The sequence below is a fragment of the Trichosurus vulpecula genome, chromosome 8 (genome assembly GCF_011100635.1).
Source record: "Trichosurus vulpecula isolate mTriVul1 chromosome 8, mTriVul1.pri, whole genome shotgun sequence".
Classification (NCBI taxonomy): Eukaryota; Metazoa; Chordata; class Mammalia; order Diprotodontia; family Phalangeridae; genus Trichosurus; species Trichosurus vulpecula.
Genome location: NC_050580.1, coordinates 181,951,295 through 181,965,785, shown reverse-complemented (window position 1 = coordinate 181,965,785; position 14,491 = coordinate 181,951,295). Strand labels below are relative to the sequence as shown.

The 14,491-nt window shown below is 38.1% G+C and overlaps 1 protein-coding gene and 1 pseudogene across 1 annotated transcript; both read left to right on the top strand.

The window, feature by feature from the left end:
• The first annotated feature begins 251 nt into the window (after positions 1–251).
• LOC118829722 (olfactory receptor 11G2-like) lies at positions 252–5,538 on the top strand. The gene is made up of 2 exons (XM_036736626.1): positions 252–261; positions 4,592–5,538. The coding sequence occupies exons 1-2, from the start codon at positions 252–254 to the stop codon at positions 5,536–5,538; spliced, it is 957 nt and encodes a 318-aa protein (XP_036592521.1).
• Positions 5,539–12,926: 7,388 nt separating this feature from the next.
• Positions 12,927–13,543, top strand: LOC118830348 (annotated as a pseudogene).
• Positions 13,544–14,491: the final 948 nt, after the last annotated feature.

The following is a 14,491-nucleotide window of genomic DNA, read 5'->3' as shown; positions in this document are numbered from 1 at the left end:
AACACAGAAACAGATTTTGGGTCCGAACTCAAGCAATTTTCATTTGTTTCATAAAATAAAAAAAGTTCTTTCAATGCAGCTTGTTTATATGTAGTTAGCCCCAAGATCATTTAACCTACATCACCCAGACTGCTGCAAAACCTACTGAAAACTAAAGGAAGCTGCCTGTTCTCCCTGGTCACTGCAGGTTGCATTTGGAGAAAACCGATGGGACAGCAGCTGTGTGCAAAACCAGGAGGACCAGCTGCACCATGAGCACAGGTGAGTAACAATGCATTCTCAGAAACAATCTTTTGCCTTGGTCTAAAATGCTTTGGAGTTCATTGAAAGGCTTTGCACAAAGGAAGGATATTTGATGCTGGGACAATTAAGATGAGCATATGATACACTTTTTCATATTTTCTGGGCAGCAGCTGAGTCCCATTCAGTACCAATAAGTCTTATTAGGGAAATAGGTGGCATATTGAATAGAGTGCTGGACTTGGAATCAACAAGAACTGTGTTCAAATCCTGCCTCAAACATTAACTAGCTACGAGACCCTGAACAAGTCCTACAATTAGCACAATGCCTGGCACATATACATTTAATAAATGTGTGTTTATTGGCTTAATCTTTCTCAAACTCAGTTTCTTTATCTATAAAATGAAGACAATAATAGCACCTGCCTCATTGGGTTTTTAAAAGGATCAAATAATAATAGGAAAGGAGAGGAAAGAAGCAATGATATAGTGTCTACTATGGGCCAAGAATTGTGCTAAGCGTTTTACAAATATTATCTCATTTGATCCTCACAAGAAGCCTGCGATGTAAGTGCTGTTATTATTATCATTTTAAAGTTGAACAAGCTGAGACAAACAGAGTTTAAGTGATTTACCCAGGGTCACACAGCTAGTAAGTGTTTGAAGCAGGATTTGAAGTAGAAGTGTTTTAGTAGGACTTAAAGTCCTACTAAGTGCTAATTATTATTATTATTATTATTATTATTATTATCCATAAATAAAGGTGGACTGATTTCTGTGACTTCATGTCTCAGTGACAAAATCCACAGCAGCAACAAGATGCCATGCTATCTGGAGTTGAATGTCTTTACTGGGTGTAAAGAACCTAATGGCTTACATAGCAATACTCACCTCTCTCTCCTATTCAAAGGGCACGGAATAGCTGTCCGCATAAAATCAGAGCTAAAAGAACTTTAGGAATCATTCACCCCAAGGCAACAGGTGATACAAGAAAGAGCACTGCTTTGCTGGACTGTACATTTTTGTTAGAAGAGGAAAGAAGAATTAATGGGTAGCAATAGAAATGTTCAAAAGAAAAGAACTTCAATAAAGCATTAGAAAACAGAGAAGAAAATTTTTGAAAAATGGAGGCACAAATAACGAATAATTTTGTTGCTATCTTGTTAAATTTTATCCATTTTTCTAAAAATTATACAAAAATTTGTGGTTTTATACAACTTTAATCATCTTACTATATTAAAATGTTTGTTTACTGATGTTTGTTAAAGTCATAATTTTAAAAAAAAATTTAGAAACATACTAGGATTAAAACTAAAAGAAATTTGGTCTCAAGTCCATGCTCCAAAATTTCTTAGCTGTGTGATCATAGAAATGTTACTTAACCTTTCTGAGTTTCCTAATATGCAATAGTATTTACATACATACTTCACTGAACTGGACCCAAAGCACTTCATAAATACACACTTCTTTTAACACAAGGACCCACAATCACCCACACTGCCATGTAGGCATATCAAATCCCAGGAAGGTTGATAGACTTGCACAATATTTAAAAGATAAATATGTAAATACATGTATATTGTTATGCATGTGTGTGCATGTGTACATATGTGTATGTCAGTATGCATTGTGTTTGTGTGTATATGCATGGGTATTGTGTATATGTATGTATATAGATAGCTAAGTAGCACAGAAGAGAGAGTGCTGAGCCTGAAATAGGAAGCCTTGAGTTCAAATCTAGCCTCAGACACTTACTAACTGTATGACCCTGGGCAAGTCACTTAACCTCTGTTTGCCTCAGTTTAGCCTTCTCTAAGATAGGAATTAGAATAGTATCCATTTCCCAGAGTTGTTGTGAAGATCAAATGAAATATTTGTGAAGTATTTAGCACAACGTCTGTGATGCTATATAGGTGATATAGGGATGTCAATAACTGTTGTTGTTGTTTTTATTCTATAGTCAAGGTTCAAGTCTTCTGACATTTAATATGATACTCCTTCAACACTATTACTACTTCCAGTTACAGATTGTGGCTGAGATTATAATTAACTTTACTAGTGAAAGAGTTGCTAAAACAGAGTGGCATAGCCTCAGTAAACCAGCACATTCAGTCCCTGATCATCTTTTACCAGGATTGCACAGAAATTTGTGCCTATATGCTCTTTCTCTTTGCCCAGGTAAACATGGTTTCTAAAGATGTATTTGGGTATGTCAGCCCTCATTTTTTGACAATGTAAATGAGACATAAACTGGGAAGTCTCCTTAAAAATATGTGCAGCACTATACATATATAAGTACACATTTTTAACTAACTTCTCCTACCATTTATCTTTAATGAAATATTGGGGAAAATAAAGGCATGATAGGTTCAGAATGCATAAGGCATTCTTTCAAAATAGAATTCCAAAATTTTGCTAAGTCAACTACACCCAAAGTTACAACTGGTCAGAGTAGCTAGCTACTTAGAAAGTGAGCCTTGAAGAGAACCATGCAAATCCTCCATGTGTCCCCAAGTACCTATCATGATGCCTGAAATTTTCTCATTAGAAATTCAGGCATTAAGTTCTTAGAATCTTTTCAATCTTACACACTCCACTATCGAAAGTTAAGTGAAAAAGCAACATTATTTAGCATCTTAGTTTAAAAGATAATTCTGAGAAGAGACAATTGAAAGTATTAAGCAGAAGTTAAATTGCTCATGCGTAGTTTTATATGATCCATAGTGATAGAAGGAATGGCCACCTCACAACAGGTCCAATGAAGTATCTCCATTTTATACATGTGAAATTGACTTTCTGAATTTGAGTGTAATTTATTCCTGTTCAATTTCATCTTGATTTAGCCACATTATCTAGCCTGTCAAGATCTTTTGGGATTCTGACTTTATTACCCAGTGATTTGCTATCCCCTCCAACTTTGCTTAATCTATAAATCTGATACACCTGCCTTCTGTGCCCTTATCCAAAGCCACTGACAAAGATGTTAAGAAGCATAGGGTCGAGCACAAATCCTTGGAGCACTCATTGTAGACGTCTCTACAAACTGACAGGGAACCGTTAAGGCCTCCTCTTTGAATCTAGGCAGTAAACCATTTCCAAATCCATCTAATTGTAATATTGTCTAGCCTATCTATTTAGCACCAGAGTAGCAAAGGCTTTACTAAAGTAAATTCTTTTTACAGAATACTCCTGCTCTACTAATGTGATAAGCCTCCAGTATTTTAAAATACTTTATTTAGGCAACAGGACAAGCTTCATCTACCTATTCCTGGTTTTTAGAAAGATCAGAGCTGCAGAAGAACTTCTCAGCCAGAGAGCTGAATTGGCCAATGAAGAGTTTGGATTCCTCTGTCACTACCTTGGACATATTTCCATCTTTCCAGGAAGCCACTTCATCTGCTATGGCTTGAATTAGGATTGTGTCCACATACCCATGGGTATGCACACACATGTATATGTATGCATAAACACATATACACAGGCACACCCATTTATTCATTCACACTCACTTGCATTATTCTTACTCTTTATTTTTTATTTACTAATTTCCCATGTGATGCAGCAAACCCAAGACCTCTGTCTGAGAAGCTCCTGAACAATAGCTGCCACATGTCCCAGAGAGTTAGAAAAGTAGATAATGGAAAATAAAGACAGGAAATATAGATTTCTATCGCTAGAGAAGAACTATATAATAAGTCTCTATAATTAAATTACAAAAGCATCTATAGAATTATTAAATCCCTAAACCAGATCCCAACACCTCATCCCTGTCTCAGCATTTCACTTTAGTCAGCTGGGTATTAATCTGGTTCTTTGGCTCTGTGTACCACCCGTTAAACCATGCTAACCATATTATTTTAACTGAAATGATCTATCAATTCAATCAGATAGACAACGGAAATTATTTTTTTTTCGTAGAATTAACTAAATTGACCAAGTTAACCAATTATTTGTAAGTTATATAGGCACCAAAAAAAATCTCTGGAGAAAATAGTGATTCCAGCACATTGCTGTGTCTCCTTCTTCATTGATTCACAGCCTAAGGATGTTTCTACTAAATGAAGATCCGTAGAGAGTGACTCTGGTGCCTGAAAATAAGGTACATTTCAAAGTGAAAACTGTTTCTAAGTAGAAAGAGTCATCTTTGAAAAAAATAATTGGGTGCCAAAGGCAGTTTACATAATTGGGGCATTTTAAAGGAAATGGATAATAGATTTAGAGAAGCAGAAATTGTAAAGGGGTGACATGTTGTGATACCACAAAAAATTACGGAATTCTATGTTCAAATTTTCAAAGACCTTCCCCAATAACCAGTCCACTATCAAGTAATAACATTTGATGCTTTGTGTAGTTTACAGGCAAGTGACTTTCTCCAACACCTACAACAGCTCCAACACTGTTACTGGTTTCATCCTCCTAGGATTCACCTACACTGGAGAGACTCAGACACTTCTCTTCATGCTACTCTTGACAATTTACATTCTGACCCTCTTGGGGAATCGATCTATCACTTGTGCTGTGTGCTGGGATGAGCGAATTCATACCCCCATGTACATACTACTGGCCAACTTCTCCTTCCTGGAGATCTGCTATGTCACTACTACCGTCCCCAATATGTTGGTCAACTTCTTCTCTGAGACAAAGGTCATCTCCTTCTCTGGATGTTTCCTCCAGTACTATTTATTCTTCTCTTTAGGTACAACAGAATGTTTTTTTCTGGCCATCATGGCATTTGATCGGTATCTTGCCATCTGCCGGCCTCTACACTACCACACCATCATGACAAGACGTCTCCGAACCAGACTAGTTGTCAGCTGCTGGATAATTGGCTTCCTCTGGTTCCCTGTTCCCATCATCATCATTTCCCAGTTGTCCTTTTGTGACCCCAAGATCATTGACCACATTCTATGTGACCCATCCCCAATTCTAGTACTCACCTGCACGCCAGCACCTATGATGGAATTTACCTGTTCCTTCTTGACTTCTATAATTCTGGTTGTCCCCTTCTTGTTTATCATAGGGACCTATACTCTGGTCCTGAAAGCTGTGCTGAAAATACCTTCAAGAAGAGGGAAAAGAAAGGCCTTCTCTACCTGTGGTTCCCATATTGTTGTAGTGTCCCTCTTCTATGGACCTGCAATGGTGATGTATGTGAGGCCAAGACCTGGGCATGAAGCACAGACCCAGAAGGTTGTGACTCTATTTTATTCCATGGTGACCCCCTTCTTGAACCCCATCATCTATAGCCTTAGGAACAAGGAGATGAAGGAGGCCCTGAGGAAACTTTTAAAGTGCTAGGACATGGGAATGAAAGTCTTTGTAAAAAATAACCTTTGAGATCCAGCCAGACTTTTAACATTCTCCAGAGGTAAAGACCCAAGAATATCTAGTATAAATAAGAAACTTGGTCGTCCTATTATTCAACATCACTGATCTGTGGAGTCCTTCTGCTTTCTTCACATTGTCAATACTCATAAGTTCAAAACTTTTACTTACCAGTAGTTTTTAGACTTTCAAATAAAAGAGAGATTTCCCAACCACAGAGTTCCTTAAAAAAAACTATCAACTGTTTTCTTCATTAATAAATAAAGGGAAAGATTTGCAAAACTCCCTTTTTATTCATCTTAACCTCTTTGTTTCTATAGACAAAAATGGAAAATAATCCTATTTCTTTGAATACTTCTGAAAATAATTAAATCATAATGAATTTCTTTTTCCTTTACAGAATAATTTGTCACCATCCATCTCTTCATCTATTTTTAATTGTAGTTCATATAACTCAATGTTTGTGATAGAACCATAATTCAAACTCGGGTCCCATGACTTCAAGTTCATGCTTCAAATCCATCGCTCTGTCCACTGCATCACACTGCCTTCCAGATGTAGGTTCTCACGTTTTACTTAGAAGTTGCCTTTTAAAAAGAACGGTATTCCCCTTCATCACACTAAATGAAATCAACATGGAGAAATAATAAAAACCTAGTCAATTACAAGAAGTTGTTTTGTTTTGTTTTTAAGTCTCATACTGTCAAAGGCAAAGGATATATCATTCCTTTTGGTTAACAAACCAATTAATAACTGTGTGTATATGTTTTCAGAAAGTATATTTTGTAAGGAACTGAAAGATGTATCTGTTGGGAAATATCTGTTGTGACAAAGAAAAAATGTATGAAATTTTTTAGTGAGTAAAGTAAATTTGTCTCATTTCAATCATGCTTTTCAATTAATTGCAAAATTACAAAATAATATTGTATTTATGTATTACCTTATGCCCCCCAACTGATACAACTTTATTAATGAGGCTATTCTCTTGTAAATTGTTCCCCTCGCTAAAATGTTTTCTCTTACCTCTCAGCTGTGGCATGGTGAGATATGATCTATGATGTTTATTTCAGTATCAGAATATGTATGTTGTGGATAGAATCCCTTATCCTAACTCCGGGCAATTCATAAAGTTACCATATAAGTAACTCTCATAAAACAAAGCTATCCTGGATTATATACATGCGTTTCATATAGAGAGATGATAAATAGATATTGATACAGATGATGATTAGAGAAAACGGAGATAGAAATAAGAGAGAAATACATACATAGATGTATACTTGTACTTTATGAGTGTGTAATGAGGACTGGACAAGCCTAACCCTCATAAGAATGTATAGTATATACACTTAATGCAATCCTCACTAGGATTTTGTAGCATAAAGAGACCTTATATGACTGGTTCCCAGAGGGAGGATTATGAGATCTCTATGCCAAAGATGACCATCCTATTGAGCATCTGCATGGGGTTCATGAGCTAATGTACTCATTGTTGAACAATATGCTATACTAAAAGCTGATGATGAGCACCAGGAAGGGGAATCATCAGTTCCTGGATGTAATTTTTGTTGGATACTGTCTTATGAAATTCTAAAACTTTATATATGCTGAAGTAGGCAACTACGTATATGAATATATGAAATTTCATCCAGAGGATTATGAAGAAAAGTGAAAATAAGACTTAAGCTGAAATTCTGGAGGACATTCATCAAGTTCAATAAAACCTCTCTCCTTGGTCTGCTCTGATTTCTTCCAACAGCTTTTGATAATGTTTTCAATGGGATGTGTTTCCAACATATCTCAAAGTTATATATAATTTTAAAAATTAATGTCTTCTCTCAAAAAAAAATACCCAATATTATGGCCACCCAAAAACCAAGAGGATATGGCAGAAGTTACAATATACCTATTGGAAATTCCATAAGGTCTTTAGCTCATGAACATACTTAACAGGTCCGGGTATATCAGTAAAGGTCACATCGTGCTTGATGCTAACAAAAGTCCTCAGTGATTTTTTGAAAGGTCTTAAAGAAGTTTCTGTGATCTTGTATTTTCCTGCTACAAAAGATAGGGAAGATAGCCTGTTGCCAGGAAGAACTGTACAAAGGCATCAGCAGGTATTCAGGAGGTCTTTGGCGATAGGCTTCAAATTACTAGAAATAAGACACTTGATTCTGAGTGTAGGTGTCCCATGATGACTCCTGGCACATTTGTTGTGCCAAATTTAGTTGCATTTGAGTACTCCAAAATCTGTTGGTGTGTCTATCTGGGTGACAGATCCATCATGTGCTGAAATTTGTCATGTCATGACATTTGAGGGATAGGGATAAGGATAGGGACTGAAGGTCTCTTTTCTTGGGTATAGAGAATTCCAGATGATGAAACTCCTTCTACCAGTGTAGTTTGGTGCCTTCCTTGAACACAGAGTCTTAGAGAATTACTAAGAAAAGTGAAGTCAAATTCAAATATAAAAGGATCCTACAGGCTCCATATTTCCTTAGAAAACCATAAATCAACATTATCCCCTTGTACTATAATTTTATTTTGTGAACATTTCCCAATTACTTTTTAATCAGGTTCCTGTGCACTGGGGAGTGGGTCCCTTGAAGCCTGCCAAGAGATTAACCTCTCTGTCCTAGAGCGCTGAGAAATTAAGTGACTTGCCCAGAATCATACAGCCACTATATGTTAAAGGGAGGACTTGAACTCAGGTTTTTCTGGCTTTTAGGCTGCCTCTCTATTCACACCGTTTCACAAAGGTAATAATTTCACATTGGTGATAATTTTCACATAGGTAATAACATTATCAGACTGTGTGTATCTGACATGCTTCAATCTTGTATGTTGGGAGTATATATTACCCACTTAAATGCTGCTCTGATGTAATAATAGTGAAGTGGATAAAGCCCTGGACCTGTAATCGAGAAGACCTGAGTTTCAAATTCTGCTTCAAAAACTTACCAGACTTTGTGACTCTGGGCAAGTCATTCAAACTCTGCTTACCTTAGTTTCCTTATCTGTAAAATAGAGACAATAACAGCATCTACTCCCTTGGGTTATTGTGAAGATAAAATGACATAACATACATGGAGTGTTTTGTCAACCTTAAAGTTAGTATTACTATTACAGAACAGAATTGTCACAGGGCAGGTCTACCATGCTACCTCCTGACTCTGTCACATATTGAAGATGTGAACTAAGATAACCTGCAAGTTACAGATTATAGCAGGTTTTTTTTTCAGTTTCCCCTATGCTTCACATGCCCAGCAGCTAGGTGAGCATAACTTACCCATTTCCAAAAAGTCATCATTCTTTCCAATAGTTTTGGTATCAAGATGGTTACAGAAATATTTCTAGCAAAACATTGTGCATTCCTTAGAAAGAACTTCAGTAGTGTTTCAATACCTTAGGGTGCATCAATTTTGTTATCTATTCATGATACTCACAACAGGCTGCAATATATTACCAAGGATGAATAACAATGTAGTGTTTCCCTTGTTGTCTGCCACTTTCCCACTGCTCAGACCAAGAGGCCTCTGGCTGCTGGGCTGACATTAAACAGTTTAGTGTCCCTATCTTTTTTATTTGAGGAAATAGTGCTCTGGAGATATTTGCCTGAGCTAGAGATAGAGTTGTTGTGAAATCAGCTGGAACCGGCTCAAGAGAAATGAATGTTCAGCTTTCAGTGTGATTGTTTACACATTGGAGATCAGCAAACACTACATATGAGGAATCAATTTATTGTTACTTTATTGATTGTTTAGATTTATGAAAATTATGGAGAAAATATTATTAATACAAATTAAAATAAAAAGTATGTTATAGATACTTTTTTTCCAAAGACTTGATTTTTAAATATTTATCACCATATCACATCCCTGGAAAAAATATGATAAGTCTTAATGACTAAAGTGGGTCTCCTACCATAATTTAAGTGGAAGTTAAATGCCATTTAATTCAAAGATGGATTCTGAAGGAGAGAAGCAATTAACAAAGGGGTTTTAAGAAGAGTTTAAGGGACAGTACTTCTCTCAACCTAGGACCCTAGAACTTCTGGTGCAGCCTTTGGCTAGGGAAAATAGAGGTTTACAGATATTGACTGAAAAGCTTAACTGAGGAGGAGCCAAGATGGCGGCTAGAAAGCAGGGACTTGCCTAAGCTCTCCTGCAAATCCCTCCAAACACCTATAAAAATGGCTCTGAATAAATTCTAGAGCTGTGGAACCCACAAAATAGTCTTAGAGAACAGGTCTCCAGCCCAGGAGAGCCTGGATGGTTGCTGGGAAGAGTGTATCCCATGGTGCTGGGAGTAGAGCACAGCCCAGCGTGGGCAAAGCCAGGACAGACCAGACCTGGAGTCAGCTAGCAGAACTGGCCCTAGGGCCATGAATCATTGAGCTGTGGCAATTGCAAGACTTCTGAACCCACAAACGCCAAAGAGCAGCTTAGTGGGAAACTGTGGGACTGAGTTGAGACCGGTCCAGCCACCAGCCCTGGGGGTGGCATAGGTGCTGCAGCTGTGGCAGTGACAGCAGCAGGAAGCTCCTGAGGCTACTTCCAGAGCTCTAGTGTCAGCTACTTCTTGAGTCCCTGGCTCACACACTGGGAGGAATCTAGCAGCACATCAGAACGGGAGTGCAAAGAGTGCTTTGTGGGCACAAAAAAAGGTTCTCTTGCTGTGCCCTGCTTGGATCTGGACTGCAGTCCTGATAGGCGGTTCTTGAGGGAGGAGGAGTGCTGCTGTGACAGAGCTTGGGGAGACAATGGAGTAGAAGTAGCTCTGAAAACAGAAGTGCTTTGAACCTAAAGCTTGGGACAAAGTACTCTCTATGCTACAAGCAGTCACACACTGACAAAAAACTCAAGGGTCAAGTAGTTGGGTGGGAACATGAACAGGCAGCAAAAATGAACTCAGACTCAAACCCAGACTTAAACTCAAACTCTAGGTTCCTTTTTTGGTGACAAATAAGATCAAAACATACAGCCAGAAGAAGTCAACAAAGTCAAAGAGCCTATATCAAGAGCCTCCAAGAAAAACATGAACTTGTCTCAGGCCATGTATGAGCTCAAAAAGTATATGGAAAAGCAAGTAAGAGATGTAGAGGAAAAATTGAGAAGAGAAATGAGAGAGATGCTAGAAAACCATGAAAAACAAGTAAATGATTTGCTAAAGGAGACCCAAAAGAATACTGAAGAAAATAACACCTTAAAAATAGACTAACTCAAATGGCAAAAGAGCTCCAAAAAGCCAATGAGGAGAAGAATGCCTTGAAAGGCAGAATTAGCCAAATGGAAAAGGAGGTCCAAAAGACCACTGAAGAAAATACTACCTTAAAAATCAGATTGGAGCAAGTGGAAGCTAGTAACTTTATGAGAAATCAAGATATTATAAAACACAACCAAAAGAATGAAAAAATGGAAGACTATGTGAAATATCTCCTTGGAAAAACCACTGACCTGGAGAATAGATCCAGAAGAGATAACTTAAAAATGATTGGACTACCTGAAAGCCATGATCAAAAAAAGAGTCTAGACATCATCTTTCAAGAAATTATTAAAGAAAACTTCCCTGATATTCTAGAACCAGAGGATAAAATAGAAATTGAAAGAATCCACTGATTGCTTCTTGAAAAAGATGCCAAAAAGAAAACTCCTAGGAATATTGTCACCAAATTCCAGAGTTTCCAGATCAAGGAGAAAATACTGCAAGCAGCCAGAAAGAAACAATTTTAATATTGTGGAAACACAATCAGAATAATACAAGATCTAGTAGCTTCCACATTAAGGGATCAAAGGGTTTGGAATATGATATTCCAGAGCTCAAAGGAGCTAGGATTAAAACCAAGAATCACCTACCCAGCAAAACTGAGTATAATGCTCCAAGGCAAAATATGGAATTTCAAAAAAAAAAGACTTTCAAGCTTTCTCAGTGAAAAGACCAGAGTTGAATAGAAACTTTGACTTTCAAATACAGGAATCAAGAGAAGCATGAAAAGGTAAACAAGAAAGAGAATTCATAAGAGACTCACTAAAATTGAACTGTTTTGTTTACATTCCTACATAGAAAGATGATGTATGTAATTCATGAGACCTTACTCAGTATTAGGGGAGTTGAAGGGAATATACAAATATATAGACAGAGTGCACAGGGTGAGTTGAATATGAAGGGATGATATCTAAAAAAATAAAATAAATTTAAGGGGTTAGAGAGAAATATACTAAGAGAGGGAGAAAGGGAGAGATAGAAAGGGGTAAATTATCTCACATAAAAGCGGCAAGAAAAAGCAGTTTTGTGGGAAAGGAAGAGGGGGCGGGGGGGGGGGGGAATGAGTGAATCTTGCTTTCACTGGTTTCAACTTGAGGAGGGAATAACATGCGCACTCAATTGGGTATCTTACTCCACACTAAAGCAAGGGGAAGGGAATAAAAAATGGGGGATGATAGAAGGGAGGGCAGACAGGGGGAGAAGGTAATCAAAATCAAATACTTTTGAAAAGGGACAGAGTCAAGGGAGAAAATTGAAATAAGGGGGACAGGATAAGATGGAAGGCAATATAGTTAGCCTTTCACAACATGAGTATTGGGGAAGTGTTTTATATAATGATACACGTGTGACCTATGTTGAATTGTGTGCCTTCCTAGGGAGGATGGGTGGGAAGGGAAGAGGTGAAAGAATTTGGGGCACAAAGTTTTAAAAGCAGATGCTCAAAAAAAAAGTTGTTTTTGCATGCAGCTAGGAAACAGGATATATAGGGAATGGGGCATAGAAATTTGTCCTGCCCTACAAGAAAGTAAGGTGAAAGGGGATGGGGGTGGGGAATGGGTCAACAGAAAGGAGGGATGACTGGGGAATGAGGCAATCATAATATATGCCATCTTTGAATGGAGGAGGGTAGAAATGGGGAGAAAATTTATAACTCAAAATCTTCTGGAAATCAATGTTGAAAAGTAAAGTATTAAATAAAAATGATATATTTTTTTAAAAAGCTTAACTTAGAAACCTGGTTGAGATTATAGAAAGTTTGATAGCAAAGTCTTACTAAGAAAAGCATTGGTGGAAAATGCTGACTGGGAAGAGAGCTACAGCCTTCCCTGTGGGAGAGAAGCTTACTAATTCCAAAAGCTAAAGTGGATGGAAGACAGAGTTGCAGACAGATCTGAAAACATACATGAGGCACAGAAGGCAACTGAAAGAGCAAGCTTGGGTTTTTAGTGGACACATAGGTCTGTGCTCTGGGTGAGGGATTGAGTGTGGCTGAGGAAAGTCACAGGGCTGACAGGAAGGGTCTCAGAGGAGCTGGTGGCGATGTCTGGATATGGGACAGAGGATTCTGCTGTTGATTTTCAGCTTTTCCTGGGAAGATGAACCATCTTGGAATGGGACACAATCATGGGATGAACCATAAGAGTGATAATAGCACTATGCCCCCCCCACCATCATTCATCCACTACATTCTCTCATGGTCATGGGGGGCGGGAGGTGGAGGAAACATTAGGATGATGATGCCCATGATCTTCTATGTTGGCTATAAGAATGTGGAATTGCTGTTTTCTGGATTAGTGCTCAATACACCTGGGGAAATGGCTGGGGCATTTGTGGCTATCTTTTTGTTAGTAATGTTCTGCAAAGGCCTCACAATAGCCCAGGAGAGCTTGCTGTGTAAGTCTCAGGTCACCATTCGCTAAAACTCCATGCCAGTCCCAGGACCAAATGAAACTATCTTTATGGAAACACACAAAACTGTTGGGCAATAGATGCTGAGTTTCCCTCACCTTCTGCAGACAGTGCTGCATGTCATCCAGGTGGTCATCAGCTACTTCCTTATGCTTATCTTTATGACCTACAATGGTACCCCTGCATCTCAGTGGCAGCAGGGGCTGGAACAGGTCATTTTCTCCTCAACTGGAAGAAGGCAGTGGTAGTGGACATCACAGAGCACTGCCATTAATGTCAGATTCTAGGATGTGGCCTTATTTTCCACAATGAGAAGTAGCTAGAGACTGGGTGACTTGATTTCAAGCCCTCCCGTTATCCCTCTATGACCCCTTACCTCCCAACACTTGCACAGACAACAAATCAAGATTTACATACTAACCTCCAAGCTGGATGGTGCCCTACCCAAACTGTTGATTTCTGAGGCTGAGATCCTCAGTTCTCCACTAATCAAGGTAGCTTTCTGTTCTAATGATTTCTTGATCATCCATTTCCTATTTTAATTTCTTGTGTTTTATTATTATTATTATTATTATTACAATTTTGTGGACAAAGGGTCATTTCATGGTCTTAGGCGGAAGTTATGGGAAACTGCTACCCACCCCATAACACTAGAACATATCTCCCAGTTGCTAGACTGAGTGGGGAAATAGGGTGTGCCTTTGCCAAGGTGTGAAGTAATATGTGTCAATCGGAGGGTCTGAAGAAGGATTTTTGAGTGGAATAAAGGTGCAATAGCATAAAGAAATGTTCCCTTACATAGCAACAGTCCAGGTCAGAAGTTTTTGCCTCCATTTATTTTTTATTCTATTCTCACAAATCACACAATTAAAAATCAACTGAATAATAGGAAGTGTTTTCAAATAAAACCATTGCCATCTTTAAAAAAAGGAAAGAGCAAGCTTGGAGACTCAAATGCCTCCCCTTTCTCTTCTCTTATCCTCTTCTAAGTCTTTTGCCATCTGGCTGTTTCACTTATCACTCAACTAAAATTGTCCACTACAAAATTACCAATGATCTTTTCATTATAAAAAACTAATGTCCTTTTCTCAGTCTCATCTTTCTTGATCTTTCTGGATTCGTATGAAAATGTTTTCTCATGGCTCTCCTCCTACTCATGTGACTGATCCTCATCCCTTACAACCTGCGGCTATTCTGCAAGAATATGTCCTGGGTCCTATTCTCTACACTCTCTCCCTTGGTGATCTAACCA